Below are 25,134 nucleotides of genomic sequence, written 5' to 3' on the forward strand. Positions count from 1 at the left end.
TATGTTTTTTTCTATTTAATTCCTAGAAGAATTTTTTTGTTTTATATAGCATTTCCATTTCAAGAGGAAGCTGTAAGGAACCGATGAACGCCAAGTTGTGCTTCTCATCACTGAAGTTCTTCATTTGTTTAAAACAGCTGGATCATTGACTCTCTTGATTTGCCAACTCCAACCCATTTAACTAGGGAGGAAAACACATCTGTTAGAACAATTACTGAGAGTAAATACTATAATCAATGAACTGGAATAATTTTCACCTTTCATCATGCTTCACTACAGACTGACCAATTTTAGGAAGGAAGTTTCATTGTCAAAAATCCCTCTACTCCAGCTGCACTACTGGACTAAAAGTGCAGTATACTGAAGTTTGAAAGCATGAAATAATGATACCACAAACACAAAACATTGCAGATGGAAGGCCTAATAGAAGGTCAGGAATGTTTGTTGCAGGTTTAAGTGCAATTGTTTTGAGTGACGGGATGTTTAGCTACATCCCTGCAGAGAGGAAGCCAGAGCTGTGCCAGACTCTGAAGTCTGCATGATGTGGAACAGGAGATAGTGATGCCTACATACTGTAATATTTTTAAATGTAAGGCTCTAACTATAAACATTATCCAGTGTGAGCAGCCACCCCAAATTCCACACTGTAGCTGTTCCACTGCAGTTTTATTGTCCATGCTATAGAATTGACTGTGGGTAGGTCTCCTTTAGCCTTCAAACCTAGCCAGGCATCCTGACTTTGCACAGCAAACCAGAGGAATAAAGGTAAGGGGAGCTGTATTTACACATCCCTTGTGTGTCCCTGGCCACACACAGGCCACTCTCTGAGTTTCAGTCTCTGCTATCAGATGTTTCCTGATCCGTGACCAATGCAGGAATTGCCACGGTTGTAACCAGCCTGTACTCACTGATGTGACCTTTGAGGTGCTTTATGGAAAACAAAAGCACCCATGCCAGCTGTCTCAGCTTGTTACTGTGGAAATTTTCTTGCAAATGCCACCATTCATGCCACACCTAAGTCTTGGCACATCTAGGGCTCTAGCAGTTAGATTTGAAGAAAACTGGGTGGCTTGACCTTTGCAGATGGACGATATTAAGATTCTAATTTTTCCAAAGTGGAAGAACTGGGCTAAGCAATCTTGGACCTGTTATGCAACACAATTCCATGTATGAGTAAGAATGGAAAAAAACCAAAACAGAGACATCTAAGTTCAAACAGGGATGCAGTGCAGATGTAAAGAGAAAGGGGGAGATGAGGACATCAGCCTAACTACACACTGAAGCAAGATGCACCTAAGAGACCCCTAAGTTTTCACTGACAGAAGGTGGCCATTTGCCAAGAACAGCACATGTTTATCTTTCCTCTGGTTAAATCCTTGCCAGCAGCAGCTTGGAGCGCACTGCAGACCTGCCTGCTGAACACCACCCTTTGCTGCTTCTTGGCAAGATATCATTTACCCCCATCAGCCCAACCACTGGTACTTTCATTCCCTCCTGCCCAAATAAAGTGACATCCAGCTACCAAACTGAGCACTTTCACAGAGCTGTGTCTGTCTGCTGTGGCATCCTCACATGGACATCTACAAAGAAATGTACCTGGCACGCCAACATGGTTTTCCACACAGCGGATGTAGTTCTGGGCCTTGGGTGGGAGGTCCTCCCATTTTCGTGCTCCAGTTGTGTCAGTTTTCCACCCAGGCATTGTTTCATACTCTACTTCTACCTTCTGTAGAATCTCCTGGTTAGCTGTGGAAGAACAACTTTTGTCACATTTGATTTTAGCTGCTCTGCCTTAAGAGAACAGACCTATGGCTCTTGACCAAGAAAGTCTTGACAACAATTAAAATCTGATATAAGAGGAAATAGTATTTTTACTGGTTTATTCAATCATTCACTCCTTTATTCTTAATTGAGGTTAGTCTGATACTTAGGAAGATAAATGTGATTCAAGAGTATCTAGGAATACAGTTTCCTCTTCCAAAAACTATAGAATGTATTCTATGATGTCAACATGGAGTGAACAACAACACTACAGCTTTATTTTTGAGGAAATAAGATTTTTTGAGGTTTACAGTACTTCCACTTTTTAGTTCAGATTTGCACAGAATAAAACAGTAGACAAGGCATTACTGTCTCAGAGAGTTCCATCTTTACAGAACAAGGTTAAATGAGTTTTGTGAAAAACTCTGATGTCTACAAGCTTTTCCCCACTGGAATTCTCATTGTGTCCACAGCCAGGAACCACCAAGAGTGGTGGGAAAGCTGTCGGCTGCCAATCCACCCTGTGCCTCTGGAATCCCCCATAGCTCAACAGAACAAACTCCTTTTCTTGGCAGAGACTGTTACACATATCTTGAAAACATCATTAATGTAAAAAAATTATGTACCATTACATCTAAAAAGTGAATCATTATTGAGGGGGCAATATATATTTTTATTAACCACAGTGTTGTTGTTGTTGTTAATAAAGCTTAATAAAGCCATCCAGAAGCAGTTTTATTGTGCTTGTTTCCATCTCATTTTTGTACAGCTTTTATTTCAATTTTGCTTCATTAAATGCTATTGCCAATGATACAGTCACTGACTCAAGTCTTGCTGACTTTCAGACTCCTGATTTTTGCCAATAAAAAATCTAACGGCACAACACAGAGGCCCTAACACAAGATTTTATTTGTTCTGAAGTTCTTGCCATTGTAAATAGATGCAAGGTAAATGGAAAATGCCAATGTAATGGTACAGCAATCTTTACACAGAGACTGCAGCTCCATAAATTGCCACAGAATGTCTAGTGAAAAAGAAATCAAGTCTGATTTTAAAAAGCAAAATTGGCTTAACAAGCAAGAAAGATAAAAATGAACATAGAGGTTTAATAACTTACCTGGAAAATATGGAATTCTTTTTCCACCCAATTTGTAGGCAACACCAATTTTAATTTCATCAAGGACATCAAGAATATCCAGCTTTGTTAATGCCAAACTGCACAAAAAAACATCAGTCAGTTACACACATGATGAATCTCCTTTTTAATACTTTACTTCTTTTTTTTCCCTTTCACAAATCCAGCTCAAGCAGCCCAGCCAGCAGAAACACACAAATGTATTAAACTATTGTTGACTGAATTCACACCTCTGGGATGAACACTGGACTCAGATACCACGAGACATTTCCAAATGCTTGGCTGCTCACACAGGTTCAGCACAGTGCTCAGCTCAGTGTATGGAAATGCACTCTGACTGTGGAAAGGGGCCCTTGCTGGCCCTGGTTTGGATGGGTATGACACATGACATCACTGACAGGGACTATTTCTGTTATTCCTACTGATTCACAACCACTGTCTGACAGAATTTGTGACTGATTACACTTTTATAACAGAACAAGTATAATGTGGTTACTAAAACCACATGTGCAGTTCATTAAGAAGGATCCCATCCTACCTCTCAGTGCTTGGGCTGTGCTGTCACTTTAATGAACCTTATTAATTTTGTGAATGAACACATCAGGAGACAAAAATGGAACCTCAAGAAGGCACTGTAGTGCTCACTGATCTGAATAAAACTGCATTTTAAAACTAGTCAAATTCTCCAAAACAATATTCTAGGTGTTGCCTGGAAAAAATCTGAGCAGCTAAGGATTTAGACAGGTATGTGCAAAATAGTCTAGGCTATATGTGCTCAGTAAGTACATGATGAATGAAAGGATTAAGTGAAGATACTTTTTGAGAAAGAAGCACCATAGAGCCAGTTCTTCAACTTTTTAAATCTCCCCATGCTTTTTTAGCTATCACAGTTATCAGAGAGGATATAGTTTTGTTGATAGGAGTGCAGTAATTGTACAGAGCTGAAATGGGAGGAAACCTAATCCCTTCTTCAAATTTTCCACATAAACTAGAGCTGCATATGTTAGAGCAAAACATAAATCCAATTAAAAAAAACACCAAAACCAAAAAGCTGTTTTGATAAACTAATGAACAAGACCATAGTTCCTTTGTAACATTAGTAGCATAAATGACATAAAATTATGTTTCAGTCTATAACATATTAAAATGCTCAGGGTCACATGTTTGCATATATGGACAAGTTTGCCTGAATGCATCAACCAAGGAAGCCACTCGGTCGCAAAGAAAACAAAACTTAGCCCTTTAAAAGCAGAATTTATAACACAGTATTTCACTACACCTTTGTAAACAAATGAACCTGTTGAAACTGGAATGAAAGCTGTGCCAGTTGCTGTACCCTTGTATCACTCCATTAATTTCACTTATCAAGGCAGTGGCTCCAAATGATGTAGAATTGGTCCTACAAGTAGCATCCATTAATCAACCAAACCTCAAACCCAAGGTTTTAGACCATGGCACAAGTCAGCATGAAAGCACTGGATCAAAAACACTGGAGTAAGCTGTTAGAAAACCAATATACTGATCCAATCTACACTGGCCATCTGATGAAAGCAAAGTAAAAACACGTACCAAAAAAATCAGCTATTATGTTGCAAAATCACTTAATTTGAAAAACAAAGAAGTCAAAGGAATTAGATTATTATTAGATTAAGACAATTCTCAGTTGCCCACTGTGCATTATTGCATTGCTTAAAATGTGACACTTTACTGGACTTATATTAATGTTACCTACATATTTATTCTGCGAAGCACAAAATTATCCCTTCCAAATGTAGCGCAAAATCTGTGATGCTTACGCAGTGAATCCGTTGATCATATGAGCATATTTCAAAATGACAAGATCTAACCAGCCACAGCGTCTCTTTCTGCCCGTAGTTACCCCCCACTCATGGCCACGGGACTGTAAAAGATCTCCAATTTCCTAGAATAAGACAGAGAGAATGCTGATGGTGTTTCACTGAAAACATGGCTGGAAAACAAATACAAACAAACATAGACAAATGACAAGAAAAATACAGTCGTTCCAATTTAAAAGCTATTTTCCAGGAAAAAAAAATACTGGCAGAGGGCTAAGGTAGATAACAAATCCCCTTGTGCACAGGATTTTTGTATTGAAATCATTAGCATTTCAAGTAATGTATTTAATATGACTTTTGTGTTCCCAGGAGAGACTTTTCTCACTTCTTCATCCAATAGGAAGATTTTCTTGACAATTCAGTCCTTTATAAAGTTTTGCTTGCATGTACTTTCTTCATCTGGTCTTTTGATATCTTTTGCTTTTGGGGACAAGACTGTAAATGCTTGGGACAAGACCAGTGGTTGTACAATGTCTAGGTCAAAACACCTAAGGCTCCTTGCTTCTGCTACAGTGTGAGACTGCCAGCTGTTCCATTCAGACTGGCAGTGCCTATACTGTGGTAAAAATAAAGAAGGAAGAAACTTTATGTTCATGATTCATAAACCCAAAGGATACCATCAACTTATCTGAGCCATTAGAGAAAAGATTTCAGTGACTAAATCCTTAAATTAGATTCAGAACACTGCCCTAGAGATTGCTGCATGCGTAGCTCATAATCAATATCCTGAGCTTTCTAGTTTCTTGATAATGAAAATACAGCAGACGGTTTAAAATAACCAAAATCTCTCCCCTTCTTTTTATTGACCCATTTGTGCATGAGTGGCTGACACACACACCACATTTATTCTATAAATCACACAGAACACAGGCTGTTAAGCACAGAAGTTGTTCTTGTAATTTAAGCTCTTCTGGGATGCACTGACAGTTCCAGTGCACAACAAACTCTCTCCACTGAAATACACCTAATGATGTTACATAAGATGATGACATCTGTTTTCACATTGATCATTACAAGAGAAGTGTGGTCACTGCAATGTAACATCATCACACTCATGTGTCTCTCCTCTCATGGGAAACACCATCATGTAATTATGTTCTCTTCATGGGTATGATTGCTCAGCATTATTATCACCGTGCTTATTTATCAGCGGAACAACCCTTACCCCGTTGCAGTGCTACTTGTTGCCAGCACATTTTGTAACACTGAACCTACATTGATCTGCTCGGTGGGGAAGGCGCCGATGCCCACGCGGGTGGTGTAAGCCTTCACCACGCCGTACACGTCCCCCACGTGCTGCGGAGGAACGCCCAGCCCGGTGCACACACCGCCCACGGTGCAGTTCGAGGAGGTCACAAAGGGATACGTGCCTGCCAGGAAAACACAGCAGCACAGCCCTCTGTCAGCAATGGGAAGAAACAAAGACTGGTTTTTATCAGTTCAAAGGAGGTTTTCGCTTCTATGTTTGGCTTTAAAGCTAAACTGGAACAGCAGCCAAAGAGGGAGGCAAATTCTTTTTATTATGTGTCATTCATCCTTTACAACTTTCACCGAGGATTGCACACAAGGGAGAAATTCAAAAGCACCTCAATACTACCTCCATTAGGCACGGGTTGTGATGCTTCTGCCGTGTAAAGCTTTTTTGCAATGTTCTGTGTATCACAGAAATTATTTCCATTACGTTCATGCAGAGTCTGGTGTAAAGGTCACAGACTGGCATTCCCAGTGCTCTGTACAAGTGGCTCTGAGTATTTGCCACAAATTGTCTAAGACTTAAGAGGTTACTTATGATCTCTACACAGTGACTCTGGACTGGAGAATTTCTTCAGTCCTTAATTTTTTCTTCATTGATTTAATTATTCTTTTAGTAAGAAAGCAGAACGGAGACCAACTGTAGTGGCAAGGCTTAGAGGTTGCTGCACCAGTTTAATCCTCCTCCCATGGCAGAGGAATTACCTAAACTGACTGCCATGAGTACCTGGATTGTTTGGCAATGTGCACACACATTTAAAAGCAATCAAGACAAGAATATCTGCAGTGAAATTTTAGCTGCACTGGAATAAACTTCAGTAAAAAATCAATATTTAAACCCTAAACACTAATCCTGTTAATGATACAATCTCTGTTTTAATGAGCTTTACTTCTGGGAAATCTGTTCCTATTAAAGAAACACTATTTTCTCTATTTTCCTGCTGTTTGCAAAGTCAATATAAACACAAATCAAAACAAAACTGATCTCTTAGGAGTTAAGCTGAATTTAGAATATAACTTACCAAAGTCAATATCAAGTAATGCTGCATTGGCTCCTTCAACAAGGATCTTCTTTGGGGAGCCATGAAGAGCTTCATACATAAAATACACACCATCTCGAACCATGGGTCTTATTTTTTCAGCATATCCCTGCAAATTGAGTACAAATGTCAGCTTCCCCAGACAATAGCTGGAAGCAGGGAACACTGTGTTCACTTATGAAAGACAAAACATGCAGATAAGTCTAAGCTTCCAGCCTCAATAACTGTGTTTTCCTGAAAAATACAAGCATTAGTTTATACTCCTTTCAATCTATTGAACCACTCATATAAGAAAACATGACTTATTATGACATTAGAATGCCATAATTTCTGTATAATTTCTGTTCACAGAGATGTGGTATACCCACTGCATTTTGTTGTTATAGTTTTTAGATAGTGTGCTGTAGTCTAGCCACACTGAGAATGGGACTTAGAACTAGTCCAGGCACAAATAGAAAAAACATATCACTCTTTTTGAACGTTAAAAAATATCCTCAGGGTGTCAGCTCTAAAAAAGTACAAGAAAAAAACTTGGGAAAGGTAAGAGATGTTTTTAACATCCTCTTTTCATACATATTCATGAAAGCTGTTTTGCCAGTGGCTCTTCTGTATTTATTTGTAAAAAGATAATTTTCCTGTAATACCAGGATCTTGAAACATGCTTCCACAAACAATTCTTCAGTAAGCAAGGAAGTCCCACTGACACACTGGACACTAACTGAAGTCATCACCCTGCATTCTCTTGAGTACTTTGATACAAGTCATTTTAAACAACACTCAAAAAAGTAAAATATTATAGGAGAATTAAATCCTCCACAGAGCTTATATTAATGCCTACAGCAAGAGAGGACATTCTACTACAAAGCATAGCTAATGTTTATTAAAAGCTTTTATAATAATGAACATATGCATTTTTCATCTAAATTAGCTCAATAAGTGGTATGTCTGGTACACTTCATTTTTATCTTTTAAAATTAAAATAAATATTTCAAGTGATAAACCCTTACCTTTAGCTTTTTCAATTGTCCTTCTGTATCAATTTCCAGTGTGGGAAACATTGATTTGTACTGTTGTGCCAGGTTTTTAAATCTGTAAAGAATTGAAATAGTATCTATGAGGAACATAGTCACAGAATCACAGAACCTTTGGCAAGAACTCAGTTTATATTATGCACAATATACACTGAAAACTACAGGGAGAAAATACTCAGGACTCTGACACCTCAACCAGTGCATTTCCCAATGTTCAAAATCCCACTTTAAATGATGAGAAACTCTGTGAAGTACAGGAAATACACACACACATTCTTTCCAGTTTTCTTCTCCTTCTAGACAATTTATATACAAAATTCAGATACATATTTAAAAACATCTCCTTAAAAGCAAATCTGTCAGGCAAAATGTATCAGTCTTTAACACAATATTTACAAATGAAAATAGTTGTACCTTGAAGAAAATTCATCAAAGTCAGAGAGGAGGTCACAAATCCGAAGGCCTGTTCGTGCAGCTTTGGAAGAATATGTTGGTCCAATCCCCTTTTTTGTTGTGCCAATACTAAGTAAAAAGAAACACCCCCCTCAATATATAAATACATGCAAAAATACACTTTATGCCAAGTAATTTTGTCACAGCTCTTCACTATATCATTTACAGGGCAGGATATCTGAGACATAAAAGGATATTAAAGTTCTATAATAATAAATATGCAGAACCTTTCAGGCTTTGCATAAGTATTGCTAATATTTGTGGTATCCAGTAATTCATGAGGCCTTGAGTCTGGCTGACAGTTTGTTCACTAACGTAAGTAGGAACAGAACAGAAGCACAGAATTATTAAGATCAACAAGGCTCTTCAGAGACACACAGCATTTCTGTCTTCCAGAATTACACTGATTTTCCAAATTTACGTAACTATTAATGAAATGAGGGTGTTGAAAATATTTACTTTTTGCCTTCTTGTGCTTGACGTTGCACTTCCTGGAGCCCATCTACTGCCTGGTGAAAGTCAAACACTGCAGTGGAAAATCAAATGGATACAGTGAGAGAACAAAGGAGAAAAAATGCTCTTTAAATCACAGACATCCATAATTTCAAGACAAAGTGCCTCTGCTGTCATTGACAGTGCACAGGCCTCCTCAAGAGACAACAGAGGGAGTATTCCTTAAACATTGTGAAAACATGTAAAACATCACTCTTCAGTGGACACAGACTCCATTATCATGCTTCAGACTACACAGCATAATAGAAGCTGTGTTAGATCAAACACATAGCTGCTCTGTGGAATAATAATTTAATTTAGCCTCATGAGCTAAGCAATCCTTTGTGAGGGTTTTTTCCCCTTCACTCTTCACTTACCTATATGTGCTCTATCTGATATAATCAGTCTTTTCTCCCAATCTTTCAAACCTGTCAAAAGATGAAGAAAGGTAGGATTTCAGCTGTGCTGATTGGTTGAGCTTTGACATTGGCTTTTACTTTTTCTGTCTTTTTGCTAGTTTATATGGCTTCTTGTTAAGATAATTGTAGACAAAATGGATAAACCACAAGACAATATCAAATAGCAGCAATGTTTCTGTTGAGAAACTTTTCTTATTTTTGACTTATCAGCTTTCTCATTTTGGTATGGACAAAGATACTTCTGAAATGCCAGAATGCTGTGGCTTACACAGAATTCTTTAAATAAATATTCTTGCTTAACTTGGTAGACAATACATCACTTAAACCCCATTTGTGCCTCAGAAAATAGAGAATTTCTATATAGAAATATAATACAACTGAAGAAGTAGAGGCTTTTGGAAGGTCATAGGGTCTAAAGCCTTGCTTAAAGCAGAACTGAGTTTATATTTGGGCACAAAAATTCTTGGTTAAATCATCCCTATTTGAGGTCAAGGGAAGCTTAGCACACATTTCAGCATTTATTTTCTTTCCAATGTGGCATCCTCTCCATTTCTTTCCAAGTGCCATAAAACTCCATGAAACCCATGGAAAGACTGCTTTTGAAAATACATCTAAAGGCTACCACACATTTCAGCATTTTAAATACTGTTTCCTCATTTAAAATCCAGAATGTTATTACTGCACTGAATATTTATGTTCAGAAACAACAGCTTACAAAACCCCTCAATCTGGCTGCTAATATAAAGGTAGGTTAAAAATTACTTGATACAAACCTTTCTTTTCATTCTTTTCAGCTTCTTCAAACAGGCCTGGTAAATGTATAACCACTCCATTACCTTTGGGAACATAAATGATTTATTTTAAAGCAAGAAATAAAACACTTCTTTTTAGGACATAAGGCCTGTAAACACTTGCTGTCTAAAATTTTATTTACGAAGTAAAACTAGAGTTCACACAAAGTGATCTTGAGTACTTTTTGGATAAATCCTGATTCGGGGTAAGCAGCTGCTGGGCTGCTAAGCTCAGGAAAAGCAGAGCTGGTTTGTTTCAGGCGTGAACGCCAGGCTGCTCACAGCCAGCTGAGGTAAGCGGATTCTTTGTTCATGGTGGACTTTGCCCTGCAACTTCAGCCTCAATTGTTCACAGGGAAAAGCTCAAAGAACTCCCTGGCCCTACCACACTCACAAGCCTGTGTGAAAATATTTAAATCTTCTTCAATATTCAGGTTTCTGTTTTAAACTCAGCTCAAACTAGTGCTGTGATACATTAGCAATGCCTTCCCCCTGCTTTTGAGCTACAAAATAGAACCCACGAGTGATAAAGAGCAGGGCTGGCAAGACATGGAGGATTAGTGATGCAGTGGGCTGGAAACAGCTGCTGCCTCCTTCTTGGGAATGTCAGAAATATATGCAAGAGCCTGTCTCAGCCTAAATTTAGCACAACTCAAGTTATAGTCATTACTAATTGACAAGGGAGTAAATAGGAAAGCAAGACAACACACCATATTTAGCTGAGAGAAAAAAATGTTTAATAGATTCTAGTTATCCATTTGGAAATTATTAAACGGAACAAAACTGAAATTCTATGACTCACTAGAACTTATACTCATTTCTTGAACAGTCTATCCATGATTTCTCTCAAAAAGAATCAAAACTTTGGACAAGAAGCTTAAATTTGCCTACCATTTAAATATGAGTTTAATGTCCAGTGAATGCTGCAAATCTTTTTATGATGCCATCTGCACCAAGTATCTTTATAGCAAAATACATCACCATAAACAGCTGGTGATATGAACAAAAAGGGGACTGGAAAATGACCTCCTAAGTAGACTCCTGCATTTTGGGGCCTATCTCTGGAAGTCAGAAAACAGATGTGAGAGACAATTTTTATTACTTATTTAGCTAAGTCCTGGCATTTGTGTGCTCAAAGAATAGCATATATATTTCTGAAAGTATAAAAAGAGAGTGCAAGTAGAGGGTGTGGTCAAAATTTTACCATAAAGTATAAGAAAGAACATGACAAGATGTTCTTGCTTTTAGTTTTCTAACAGTGAAAACTAAACTAGCACTGAAAGTAGAGTAACCCTTCATGGTAATGCAGCTATGAAATAAAAGTCAAACAGCTGAAGCTAAAGCAAATCTGACTGAGAGTCATGGGTTTTTTTTCCTTCTTTCTGTAAAGTACAGTTCCAGTTATCCACTGCACAATGTAATTTTTATAATAATTTCCAAAATGTCTTACCAATAAAAGAAATTGCCTTTGGATTAATGATGCCACTAGGAAATAGGTGAAAATCATATTCTTTCCCATCAACAACGACAGTATGGCCTGCATTATTCCCACCCTGCAAGAGACAAACATGGAAGAATAATGGTTTAAACTCTAAGCAGATGAATTGGCAAGAGCATCTCTTTTTATTTATACATGTCTTTGGTCACTGCTTTCTCCACCTTACAGTTTCTTAACATGTTTTAACAATGTAAAAAGGGCTCAAACAGGACAGTGAGGGAGATAAAGGAGTTCAGCAGGACTGTAGAATTGTGAAGCAGAAGGATACCATGAAGTCAAGGCAGGACTGGGGCAGAGCAGGAGTTAATACAGGAGTGGTGGCATAAGATAGACAAGAACTAAAGCTTTCTGGAAAAGAAACTGGAATTAACTACCACCCTTGGAGTCCTGTCTCTGACATGCCTACACAAGCCCATCCTTTTTATGCATCTTCAGTACATGGAGATTTCCTTGAGTTTAAGGCCAGTATTTCCCTTTGAATGGAAGCTCTTCCCACCTGCCCAACCACAAACAGCCACTGCTTCTCTTGGTGTTCAAGACAGAGGCTTTTTGTCAGGTTGGAACCATGTGCAGACATTGCAGCTACACTGAATGACCTTGTCAGTCACAGAATATCCTAGAGTTTGAAGGGACCCACAGCAGTCCAACTCCTGGCCCTACACAGGACCATCCCAGAAAATGGTCAAGAGATAATCTTCCCAGTTACCACCACCACCACTTTATGGTCTGCTACAATTCATGACTTACATGACTACCTACCAGAACCAAGAATAGGAGCTGGCATTTTACTTACTAAATTGCTTTTCCACAAACTCATTTAAAAGAGAATCATGTGGCAACACAGAAACTCAGAAAGACATGAGAAAATCAACATAATGAGTTGATCTGACCTGAAATATTAAAAAATAAAGGTCCAGTTTTCTCGGCAGGCTTAGTGTTTTTTCCTGCTGTGTCTTAATGTAAGTTTGTCTCCTACTGATAAGGTTGAAACCTACTGCATATGTGCTGTGGTGCTACAGGCCTTCAGTTTTCCCAAATGATTACAAACCTTTGTGTGTTTGATATGAGAACTGAATGATTTAAACTGTCTAGAAAGAGGGCTTCTACTGGAAGGGGAACTGAGACTGCCACTGGTAATTTGCAGACAATAAAGAGTGTTGGCTGAATGAGTGGAGTTACATGAAAATGCTGAGAAAGAACAGTTGTTTATGAGAAAGAATGGTAGAACACACTTTAAACCAGAGCTTAATTTATTCTTCATTTACTCATTTGCCTGCTTGTATGTAAAACACAGGAAAACGGCAGAAATCTTTTCAAAATATGGATAAATGCTGAAACACAACATTAAGAAAATAAGAACTATGGGTTACAAAAAGATAATGTTTTTTAAGCAGGGTGATGGAGAACCTTAGGAAATATGTCTGCAAACATGATAAAAAGAATTTTTATGCTTTGGAACTTTTGAGTTCAACCTTGAGATAACCTGCTAAGGGAGAGCTGAGGAGTTAGAACAGAAAAAATAGGACACACAGATTTCATTTGATGGATAGCTCATCCTTGGGATGGGAAGGATTTCGAAATGTCTTGCTAATGCAGAGTTATAACTTGTCCAGAGAATCCTTGCTATTTTTCTTGCCTCCCAGATATAATAAATCAGTTCTAGGAATCTGGATCTAGTTAAAAGCACTCAGTTATCTAGAAGGTTAATTACTCAGGCAGGAGAGTACTTTACATGATATTTAAGAGGTCTGACTCTGGTGGATGGCACTGGTTGAAATACTGGTTTATTTTATTATCATGCTGAGAAAAAAGCTAGTAACTTATTCTGAAACTCCCAGCTTTCCTTTTCTGCTCACCTATAGACGATGGCAAGATGGAAACTTAAAAAGAATTAACTCCATCATTTAACACCAATTTAACCTCTATTACAAGTAACAATTTCCTCTTTCCCTCAGAAAATGGGGAACCAGGCTGCTTCAAAAGTATTTGTTGTCACAATGCTATAGTTACACTCTGCTTTCTTAATCAACAAGAATGTGAACAAATGAAGTCAGGCTTGAGGACTCACAATCTGAGATAAAGCATTCCTAAATGACAGTCAAAGGTATTTTTTTGTATCCTAAAATTCCAGAAGGTGGATACACTAGTATGAGAATGCTTATGAAAGACAGTTTATGCTTTTGGAAAACTTCCTGAACAACTGACACCCAGACAAATGCTCTTTTTTTAGCAAATGCTTAAAAAGGGATGTTAATCAAGCAGCTTGTGAAAGTTGGCATACATAAAAAATGCTGAAGCACAGAAACACCATCAGATATTGCACATCCTTGAATGGCCAAAATCTCTGATACAGTTTCAGTCCCTCTGGATAGATAACGCACATCAAAAATTCAGTGAGACCACCTAAACAGCATTTCTCCAAGTAAAAACTAGTATTGACATCTCTGGAACTGCATTTTGAACTGCTCCTGTTGGTCTGTGCTTCCTAAACAAGTGTTTTCCAGGTATATTTTTACAGCTTAACTAATTATTCTTTTATAAATATAATTGAAGTGATAGCAGAGCATTGAATTACCCAAGAGACATGACCACACACTTGCAAAACTTTGCATTGGTCTGATGAGACATTTTCTGTTTATTATCTGGTCACCTCAGTAATTTCTCATGTTCAGTTACATAGATATTCTTACAGCATATTGGCAGCCTAACAGCTGAGCTATTAGAGACATCTACTCCTTTTCTAATTTTACTCCAGTTTTGAGAGTCAATATATGGCTTATATGAGCCATTTCTTCTCCTAAAAAAATATAAGTGAACCTAAAAATCTTACATGGGGTTTATTTGAAGACTACACATTTGAAGGTGCAGAGGACTGCCTGGTACACTACAACTGTGTGAGCTCCCCTCTTTCCCTCAAATGGTATTTCATTAAAGTGCTGTGAACACTAACACCAAGTGACAGTGTTCTCTGCACCCTCAGGATGCTTCCTTCCTCTTGGACCAAAAAACTTTCGGAGCCTCTGCTTGGCCTTTGTTTCAAACATGAGGATGTCATGAACTTCCATTTAAGATCCAGACTCTGCCATACAGCACTGAGCCCACCTGAAAGTGATCTTCAACCATTTGCAGACTCCTAGGTCCCTAGAGATGGTATTTTCTGCAGTTCTTAAAAAATGTCTCTAACAAAGGGAATGTCAAGGCAACAACTTCTAATGGATTAATCATCAGTGCCATTTTGTCCTGATTTGTATTGTGAAATGATGGTATGGCTAGAAGTAAGTTGCTGTGTAGTCTGGGCATTCCCATTAAACCATTTTGCTGTAGGAAATGCTGTTCCCAGGAAGGCCTCATGAGGGAAGCTGTTCCAGTGACATCCATATACACTCCTCACACTCTTCCTCTGCTCCAGAGTGTGTCCCTTCCATAGATGCAGCAGGATCTGGGGTATATATTTAAATAATTTAAAAAATTAATACATTGTACTCAGATAAAAATGTATTTTTTTTCTGTAAGATTTTAATCTATATTTTCTGAAACTTTTTAATCCAAGTGTAAAATTACATATTGTCCCAGTACTAGAAGGAGCTAGAGGAATTAAACTACCTCATGCAACATTGTACGGTCTGTTTTCAGTACAGCATTTTGTTTAAAAAAAATCAATTTCCAAGCTTTTATGTACATACTGATCTACTTGTGGTACTGGATTGGTGTACTGATGTACATTGATTACTGTTCCAGAGTGCTTGAACACCAGAACTGTATCAATACACTAAACTGAGAAGCTAGATTTTACCAGTGTTAACAACTGTAGCTGGAATAAACAGCACCAGGGAACTGATAATTATTATGAACAGAGGACAGTCATTGTCTTCACAGTAGAACTTAATAAAGCCACAAAGAAACAAACCCACCTCCCAAACTGCTTAAAGGCTGCTGCTTTGGTCTGTGTTGTTTTTAAAATAATCTATTTTCTGCAGCCAGAACATCCCAAGACAGAGAATTTCTTTTGAGAGCAGCAGTGGTGCTCAGGTACCTGCAGCAGGAACTGAATTATCCTAATTAGCCTAATGATACATGTTTGGACAGGAAAGAAATGTGTCCTGATGCTCACAGGTGCTTCTGTCTGCCCTTGCCAGGCAGGTAGTGTGGAGGAGTGTTACCAGATGCTCTCCTGGTTGGCACAGCTTTCATTTGCCCCATGCTCCTCACAATGCCCGAACACAATTTAAGTAGATTAATATCAAAAATCATCAGATCACATATAAAAACCTTAAAACTGGATGATAGCTTCAAGCTGTAACCAGAGTGTGAACAAGAAACCGATTTATTTTTGATAGGTCCCACAGTGATAAAGTCTCACTCTCTTCCAGTTAACAATGGAAAAATAAGAAATAAGAGAAACTGGTTACTGAAGATCTGCAGCCAACACCACCGTGGTATGAGTGACACACCAGCAGCACACAGCACCTTAGCCACTGCTACATGCAGTGAACATATGAAACATCACAACTAGGTTTTAAATACACAAATTAGAAACAAAAACATAGTTCAAGGAGATATTTGTGCTAGGAAGCACATGGGGCTATCTGAACACAGTTTCAGCACTGGCTGACAAGCCTGAGGCAAACCTCGCGTGTATAAATGGGAATATCAAGTAGGAGTAGAAAGATTGTATTACCTCTCCTTTTGGCAGTCGTGCAACTGCCACTAGAATACTGTGTCCTTGGTACAGGGACAAGATTACAAGATGATCCCCTCTGGCATTATTATATGAATTTATAATCTATGAATTGAAATACCAGCCACAAACCAGCATGGGAAGCCTTCATCTGAAAACAAATGCTGTGACTCCTGTCTCTCTCTCTATGATAAGTGTCCCAGTAATACAAATTCCAGTCATCAATGGAGCAAAACATTTTCTGAAATTCAACTGTATCTGCAGGCCAAATACCTCTCTCATCATACTATCAAGCTGGCTACAAAATACTTCTGTTTTGTTACCTGAATTGAGTATTTTTGTTTAGTTTATTATAGCATTTTTATGTGAATAAACAGGAAGGAACATTGTTACATAAATTGTTTATTCTCGTTACAATTTAATTAACAATGGCTATTTCTAACTTACATCAGCAACTGCCTGGAACTAATTTGAACAAATGTAGCTAATAACTGCTACCAGCACGACTGGCTCTGACATGAACTTTATAATAATACAGATGCATTGACTTTCATGGGATTTCTTGTTATTTACACCATTGCAAATGAGGTTTCAGCATCACTGGTATTAAAAACATCCAGCCAGACAAGTGCAACACACAATAACTGCTTGTACACGTAGACCCTTCAACATAATGTCACTGAATCACCTGTGTGTGAACACTTCTGTCAATGACTGCAAGAGCTGCACATTCCAGCTGGAAGGTTGTTGCCATAGCTGCTTGTTAGTTTCCCTTACTAGATTGTAAAAACTGGAAGGTTTTTTTTCTTTTTTTTTTCCAGTTTAACTATTGCCAAGTAACATCCAACTCATTCCAACTCAGATTTCAAGAGGTGGACCATAACTTTGTTTTTTATTTTTTAACTCAACCCATTGGGAAGAGGTTGGGAATATTCAGAAGTATCCTTAAGACCACAAGAACTGAGGGAATGGTGATTTTTAAATCTGTGGTGGTGGCAAACAACTGGTCTGAATTTGTCTCCAGACTCCAACCATCCTCAGACAAATCTAGTTTGTTTGGCTCTTCTTTCCCAAGACTATGTTGCAGAAAGGACTTCAAGTACAAATGACTGTGCAGAGAACTGCTCTGACTCCTGCCCTGTTCAAGTGTGCTCCTTTGCTGTCTCAAAGAAGGAGCAAAATCCATAGGAGCCCACTGCCCCAACTAAAACAGTGATCTCTCAAAAAATTCACAAATTCTCATGGGAGGAGATGTTCTAAAGCCTCATGAGATAATCAGTATGATTATAAACACAAACATTCTTGAGAAGAACTGAGCAAGACTTTTGACCCTTTAAAGGAACATAAAATTATCTGTAGTACAAATAAAAAACCTGAAGCTTATATCATAGACTGCACCAACAATGTAGCATTATTTCTTTACTACAGAAAATGACCCTAACGTATACAGATGCCTTGCTCTTCCTAAGCATTTGAAAAATGCAACTGGAAAAGCCAAGTCTGATTCAACTCAGGTTTCAAACAACAATCAGCGTAGGCAAACTAGACATTCAGACTCTAGTGATTTTCTCTCAAACTGAATTCATTGTTTTGTCAAGTCACATCAAAACAACATGCCACAACAGACCACTATCACAAAATACATATTTATTCCAGCAACAGATGCAAAGAATATAAAGTCAAGGTGTATTGGTAGCAAATGCTACAGTGGAAAAAAATATTCTAATGCTAGAAGAATATTAAAATAAAGAAAACCAAACATGAAAAAACCTAGATAAGTCTGCACGCCTTTAATTCTCTCTGCTGAAGAAGCATAGTCACGTCCCTGTGGGAAGTAATATGATCCAAGGAGATGGACATAACTTTTCTTATATCTGTAAACAAGTTAAGAACAGGAATGGAATAGAACAGATGTAATTTCAGTTTAATTTTCAGCTGTTTTCTTTTGATGGTTGTAGAGGATAATAAATTCATCAGGCTTTATAAAGGGGATTGAAAATTAAGCTTGCTTTCTTATGGAGATTTGGAAACTTTAAACCTGACCTTCTCATACAGTATTTATAATCCTGGTGGTCCTGAGATGATCTTGCTGATGCCCAAAGGAAAGGCTAGTTTAAAATAGCAGTGTCACCATGTTGTTCTAAAGCTTAAAATGATATAGTGTGGCATGTAAGTATGTATAAGGATAATGAAAAATAAAATTGGATAAACACTACAGAAGTGACAGATTGCTACAAAAAATTTTCAAGTTTGGAAGGGTGGACTACTTCATTGTAGGTAAAGAAACAACTCACACTTAAATCCTCTCCTGTGTTGAATTGTGAAATAAAACCTACTTGTGTTTTTGCAGGGAATCTTGTAAAAAATGACTCAGAAACCTGTATGAGTGTACATGCAAATGGGATTATCAACCTTCTCAAACATTTGAGAAATCAAAAACAAAAGTCCTGCAGTCACTGTACACTCATGACTTCAAGGTCATCAATCTCTTCCCTGAAGATCATCAAGCACTAAATCATTAGGAGATTAAAGCCTTTCCATGCTACTTTATCCTGTAGGCAAAAATGACATTAAATATCACAGTTAAGTCTCATTGAAAGGAGAGCAACACATGACACACACAGAGAAAAACAGCAGCAAACAAGCTCCTGTAACTCCACATAATCATCACATAAAACTGCCCTAATTTAATCCCTGTTGCAAACAGTTTCAGTAGCCCAGATCAATAGGGAAATGTCACAACAACGTGTGGCTGCTTCCCCTGCCCTGTCAGCAGCAACAGGGGAACAAAGGAAACCTCCCCATCTCGCACCTACAGCACCCAGAGAAACTACTGGTCTGCCATTTCTGCCACGCTTGGGTTTTATTATTCAATTGCTTGCCCAGGGTATTTTCCTTTGCGTTCCTCAAAGCACTGTTACTAAAACAACGAAATTTACATTGTATTCATTAAAACACTAACACAAGGAAATAGGGAAACCTACAACAATATACAACAGTTACTTGTATGGAAGCATTGGGCACATCCCTTCACCCTTGCTTAAATTGTTCCCTAATGTTGCAATGCTTCCTCAAACCCAAGACATTGCCAGGATTTTCTTACTGGTAAAACCTTCTCAAACTTATTTGTTAACATCCACTATATAGAGAAAATAAGCTACTCCACACCCCTGGTTTATGACCTGGATAAACCTCTCAGTCTAACAAACTCTGAACTACTCAACCACAAAAGACCTTAACAGCCATTTTTTCTGGTACTCTTTTCAACCTCCTCAGCTTTTCTTCACTATTAACATCAACTGTAATTTTTGTCCATGTGCCTCAAGAGATCAGATGATCTTTGAAAATAAAGCAATTCTTAACCTGAAATCATAGACTTGATAGAATATTTTAAAAAGTGACTGCATATTTTGTGCAAAACAAAAACTTTAATATGAGAAGCTTAAGAAATCTAATAACAGCTCTTAATGCAATCACTTTCTTACTATTTCGTGTTGCTTCTTACAAGTCAGTCTTTAAGAGAATGCAGATAACATCAGGCAGATTGTTTCCAGATTTCCAGAAGGCAGAATTGTCACAGGACTGACACATCCAGCATCGTCATGGGCACACTGGAACAGCAGCAACAAATGACAGCTTGAAAAATTTCTTAAAAGCTACCTTGGCCTGGTCCCTGCTGCTGAATCACTGCCACACTCTTGGTGTGAAGGGAAGAAAGGAATGCATTCGTGTTGCAGCTGCTTTACACATCTATTCAGCAACCATGATGTGACCTGGGGCAGGTAGAGGTGATTATCATAGGGCCTCTGCACACTTAGCAATAGCATTTCTGTCTTTCACCTTAGGCTTTTGGAAAATCTTCCCTTTCCTTTGAATTTTTTATCAAGTTTATGGGGTATTTTTAGTGAAAAGTTATTATTACAGTGTACCTTATGTAGTCTCACCTTAAGGAAACAGCTAGAACTGCATGACAACCAGCTGGCCTCAGTTAACTGAGAACTTATGATGTGTGACTTTTTAGGAACAGCTCCTGTCCAAGCAGGCCCTCTGGAAGCACACCACCTTGGCCCCTTGGCACTTGTGACAGGTGACTGTTTGATCATACTCCAAAACTGATCTGAGAAATCAGCTAATTAAAACCCTGGTAGCCAACTCCAGCCACCAGCTCTAGCTTTGAAGGTAGACACAAAACAAGCACTGAGGTGATGTGAGAAAGGTACATCTGGAATGAGAGCTGTCACAGATAAAGTCACAATCTGAAATCAGGTTTTGATCAACACCAAAGCTCTCTTCTTATGTTAGATGCATCCAAATTACTTCATCTGATACTCTGACAACATGGTAAGAGGCTACATAAAACGTGAACTCCCATCTTTATGTCAAATGCTCTCTTAGTTAAAAGCTTTAAACAAATATTGTTAAACAAAACCTCGTTTTAAAGGAACATCAAAACGAAATATTTACCATTGAAATCTTTGTTTTTACCCTTTCCTAAAAATATATCAGGGATTAAAAGTATTGCATGGCATCATGTGACAGCTCCATACCCCAGGAGGCCACAATAAGAAAGAAATATTTGCCTTTAATGTTTTTCTTCTGAAATTCTTTGCTTGCTGAAAGAGCAGTTGACAGGGAAAAAATGTTCTTGATGTTTTCCATTAAACCTACTCAGTTCCTTAACAGCCTGCTGTTATTAGTTTATTTAGAAATACTTTTTTTGCTGCTTTATATGGGTTTGTGTGCATGTGTATCTCATATCTTAATGAAAGCAGTCTGTGAAGAGTTTTGTACAGCATCACCCATAAGAGCATTCAGAGATCTTTTATCCTTTCTGAAACACCCTCTTTCATAAAGAATGCTACAAGTAGAAAGGTGAAATGAAATCAGTTACTTCTGGCAAACTAATATTTCATATTTAAATTATATCACATATTTCAGTGTCACTGAATGGTGTGTACCTAATTATTTTGACCTCAGACTGTATAATGTTAGCACTGGTCAACAAATTAAATCATCAATTCATGTGAAATTCTGAATGCTCAGGAAAACTACAGAGGCTGGAGTTTTAATGCAGAATTTTCTTTTAATATACTTTAAAGCTTTCCTTGTGCCTGTGATGGACTTCTATTGCCATTCACCTGCTTGCCTTTTATTCTAGTATCCTAGAAAACAGAATTTCATTTCCTCTGCAGCAAGCAATGTCACAGATTATTTTTATGCACCCAACACACTAAAATACTTGAGAAACATTTAATGAAAGTTATTTCCTTTCATGGAAACATTAGGGAATTACTGTTTTTTAAAACCCCTTTCAAACTCAAATTTGAAAATCCCTACACAGAATTTAAATCCCTACAGAGAAAGGAGGGCAACCTCACCTTTTTTAAAAGGTTAGCTCAAAGAGTATCCTACTAGGATGAATAATTACTCTAGCTGGGACATGATTTCAGAAGACCTGAAGATCTGTCTTTCAGATATTAACTTTCAAGCTTTCTCTACTTCCATTTCACTGAGGACTAAAACAAGCTGTTCAACATCCTTTCCAGCAATGTCTTGGAAAATTGAGTGGACAAGACATTAGGTAATAAATAATGTTTTCCATCACCATAGTCTAACAAAAACAGTCTGGTGCAAATTTTTCTGACATTTTCTCTAAAATCACTAATAAGGCAGTCATTCAGTATTTCTTGTTTAAGAAATTGCTTCTAATACACAAGTGCTATGGCACTGAAAGTTTTTCTTAGTTTCCAGGAGCAATGTGAAGCAACAAGGCTCTGGTCCAAACACTGAGCTTTTTCATGGCACTACACAGCATTAATGAAGTGCCCCTCAAACTGATTACATCTGTAAGTTAATGACCTGCCATTATCACACTGAGAGAACTCATCAGTACTGTTCACATCCTTAAATACATGCATATCTTTACTAAACCTTAACAGACTTCTAACAGAGGCAAAAATCATACACCATTATCTACTTGCATGATTGGCTTTGAAAATATGAAATATTAAATTATTTAAATGGCACAATTAAAATTACCAAATGAACAAAACACCCACTGAAGTATTAAAAAATCCAGTCCTCTTTAAAGTTACATAATATTTGCCACTCAAAGGTAAACCATGACTCATATTTTCTTTTTCAAATGCTTTATAGTTGGCCCTAATCCTGAAGGCATCTCCTTCTAACCAGTGTATCAGAAATCCTATTATAGTCTCACACACTGGATTGGGGAACACTTTTTTGAAAAGAGCCCAGTGCTTTTCTAGATCCACCTGCCCTCCATCCATCCTGGTCTCATCAGGCTGCAGGAAGACAATCCAACGTGCCCAGCAGCACATTAAACCATCCAAGCCTGTTGCTCACACACACACAAACTCCTGTATCCTTCAGAGGCAGCCCCAGGCTGCACATGGGGGCCACGCTTGCAAAATAGCTCACTGGATGGACAGCAGGTCTGTCCTGAAAGCAGCTTCAGGGCACCCTGCAAAACTGAGCCTGAAAAAGAACCAACATGACTCCTTGCAATAGTAACAGTAACCCCATGAGAACTCACTGTTGGACAGGGGCCTTTATGAAATGCTCCTCCTCAGCTAAAACTTTTAATTGCTTGTTTTCTCACCAAAGCAATCCCAAGACCTGAGTTTAAATTCCTAGTAACACATTACTGGGGGAGGCAAGGGGGAAATAAATATGGGAAAAAAAAAAAAAAAAGGTACAGTCCTGGTAATGCATATTCATTAGCTACCTTTTACAGGGAAACTTCTCCCCAAGGTGATTCAAGATCTTGGGAGTTTAATGTCCCAAACGAAAATACTTCCTCCACCTTCTAAATATTTAACCTGCATAACATTTATTTACATAATACACTTAATGAGAAAAACGTCCTTGGATTTATTACCTTGGATTCAAGGATGTCTGTAGCTTTTTAGTAGCTATCATGCATTTTAAAGCAGAATAAATTTCATGGTACATGCCAGTTGAGCTGGACTAAACTGACTACTTTTTAATGTGCTCACATAGTTTAAAGGGACAACAGACAGAATATTAGCTGCATTGGTCTAATATGTTCATAACTAATGTTTGAAAACAGTTCTTTGAAGTTATTACCATTATTGATGCACCTTCCCTGGAGGTGTTCAAGGCCAGGCTGGATAGGGCTTTTAAATGACCCAGCCCATGGCAGTGGGATTGGAACTAGATGATCTTCAAGGTCCCTTCCAACCCATTCTACCATTCCATTTGGAATCACCTATGTGTCTAATTTCGTTCACATCATGCAAATACATTGTTTTGGGAATCCTTACAATGTATTCAACTCGAAAATACCCATAAACAAAGCCATGCAAGATGTTTCCTGTTTTCATGCAACTCTAAATCCTTATTTGTACATAAATTGTATCCCCCCCCCCCCCTATTTTACTCATGCTCAATTTTATACTTATTTTTCAGAATAAACTTCCAAGCGCTTTGCAGGGAACGCAGTCCGCCCATCCAAAACAGCCCCTGCAGTAAAAACTTTGGCAGACTCCTGAGGTTTATTACGGCTGGCCTTCAGGCCGGCTGATAGCGCTTTTCCCCGGAGCAGCAGCACTCCCGGAGACCCCCCAGCCACCCCATCACGGGCAGGGGAACATCCCCGCAAGCCCTGGCCGCCCCCCGGGCCGCGGGGCTCGGCTCCCCGGGGCAGCGCAGCGCCGGGAAGCGCCCGGAGCGGCTCCTCGCCGGGCCCCCGCCCGCCGGCACCTCGGGATTCAGTGTCGCTTATCGTGAGGGGTCAGCTGTTTATATTTATAGCTCAGGGCTTGTTTCTGTCCGAGTGGCATTTGGAGGCGCAGGCGGGCCGGGCCGGGCCGGGGGATGTGCGCGGCACACGGCCGCCCGCCCGGGCACGTTCGGGAGAGGGACGGGGACCGGGGATGGGGAGCGGGGAGGGAGAAAAGCAGCGGGAGCGAGGAGCGGCAGCGGGAAGGAGAGAGCGCTGGAGGGAGGAAAGGCGGAGCCGGGGGGACAGAGGGGAGCCGCACGGGGAGGAGGGCGCCGGGCCGAGAGGAGCTGGGGCAAAGCGGGAGCCGAGGGGAACGCAGCGCGGGGAAGCGCCCAGGGAGTGGCGGAAAGAGCCGGCTCGGCACCCACCTGGCACCGGCACACAATATCCGACTCGGTGGCCAGCAGGTCGACCACCTTGCCCTTGCCTTCGTCCCCCCACTGCGCCCCCAGCACCACCGTCACTTTGTTACCGCCCGGCTCGCTGCGCGCCCGCTTCAGCCCGCCGGCGGCGGGGTGGCCGCTGCGGTCGTTGGACGCTCGGGTGCCCGACATGCTGGGTGGGAGGGTGGCTGTGGCCGCAGCAGCCGCCGCCTCACGCTGCCTCGCGCCCCGCCGCCGCCGAGCCCTGCGCGCTGCCCGCGCCGCGCCGCCGCCGCCCGCATTTAAGGGCGCCGCCGCCCGCCCCGCGCTGACGTGCGGGCCGCTGCCCCCCGGCCTCGGCCGCCCGCCCGCCCGGCCGAGCTCACACGCACGGTCCAGACCCACATCGACAGGCAGACACACAGACCGACACACAGACAGGCACACACACTCTCTCTCACAGCACCTCTGGCACTCCCAGTCCCCTCACACACACTGTACTGCCTCACAGACACAGTCCCCTCACAGCCCTCACACACATGTTCACGGAGCACCCCACAAAAGCACGGTCCCCTCACAGACACAGTCCCCTCACAGCC

At 39.6% G+C, this 25,134-nt stretch overlaps 1 protein-coding gene across 1 annotated transcript; it reads right to left on the reverse strand.

Moving 5' to 3' along the window:
* On the reverse strand, positions 1 to 24,822 carry ADSS1 (adenylosuccinate synthase 1). The gene is made up of 13 exons (XM_064423154.1): positions 24,542 to 24,822; positions 11,680 to 11,782; positions 10,212 to 10,274; positions 9,397 to 9,447; positions 8,987 to 9,053; positions 8,489 to 8,596; positions 8,051 to 8,132; positions 7,026 to 7,152; positions 5,968 to 6,122; positions 4,693 to 4,817; positions 2,879 to 2,976; positions 1,597 to 1,746; positions 1 to 181 (listed from the first exon to the last, which is right to left on the reverse strand). The coding sequence occupies exons 1-13, from the start codon at positions 24,725 to 24,727 to the stop codon at positions 129 to 131; spliced, it is 1,368 nt and encodes a 455-aa protein (XP_064279224.1). The 5' UTR covers positions 24,728 to 24,822; the 3' UTR covers positions 1 to 128.
* Positions 24,823 to 25,134: the final 312 nt, after the last annotated feature.

This window comes from Passer domesticus, chromosome 6 (assembly GCF_036417665.1).
Source record: "Passer domesticus isolate bPasDom1 chromosome 6, bPasDom1.hap1, whole genome shotgun sequence".
Lineage (NCBI taxonomy): Eukaryota > Metazoa > Chordata > Aves > Passeriformes > Passeridae > Passer > Passer domesticus.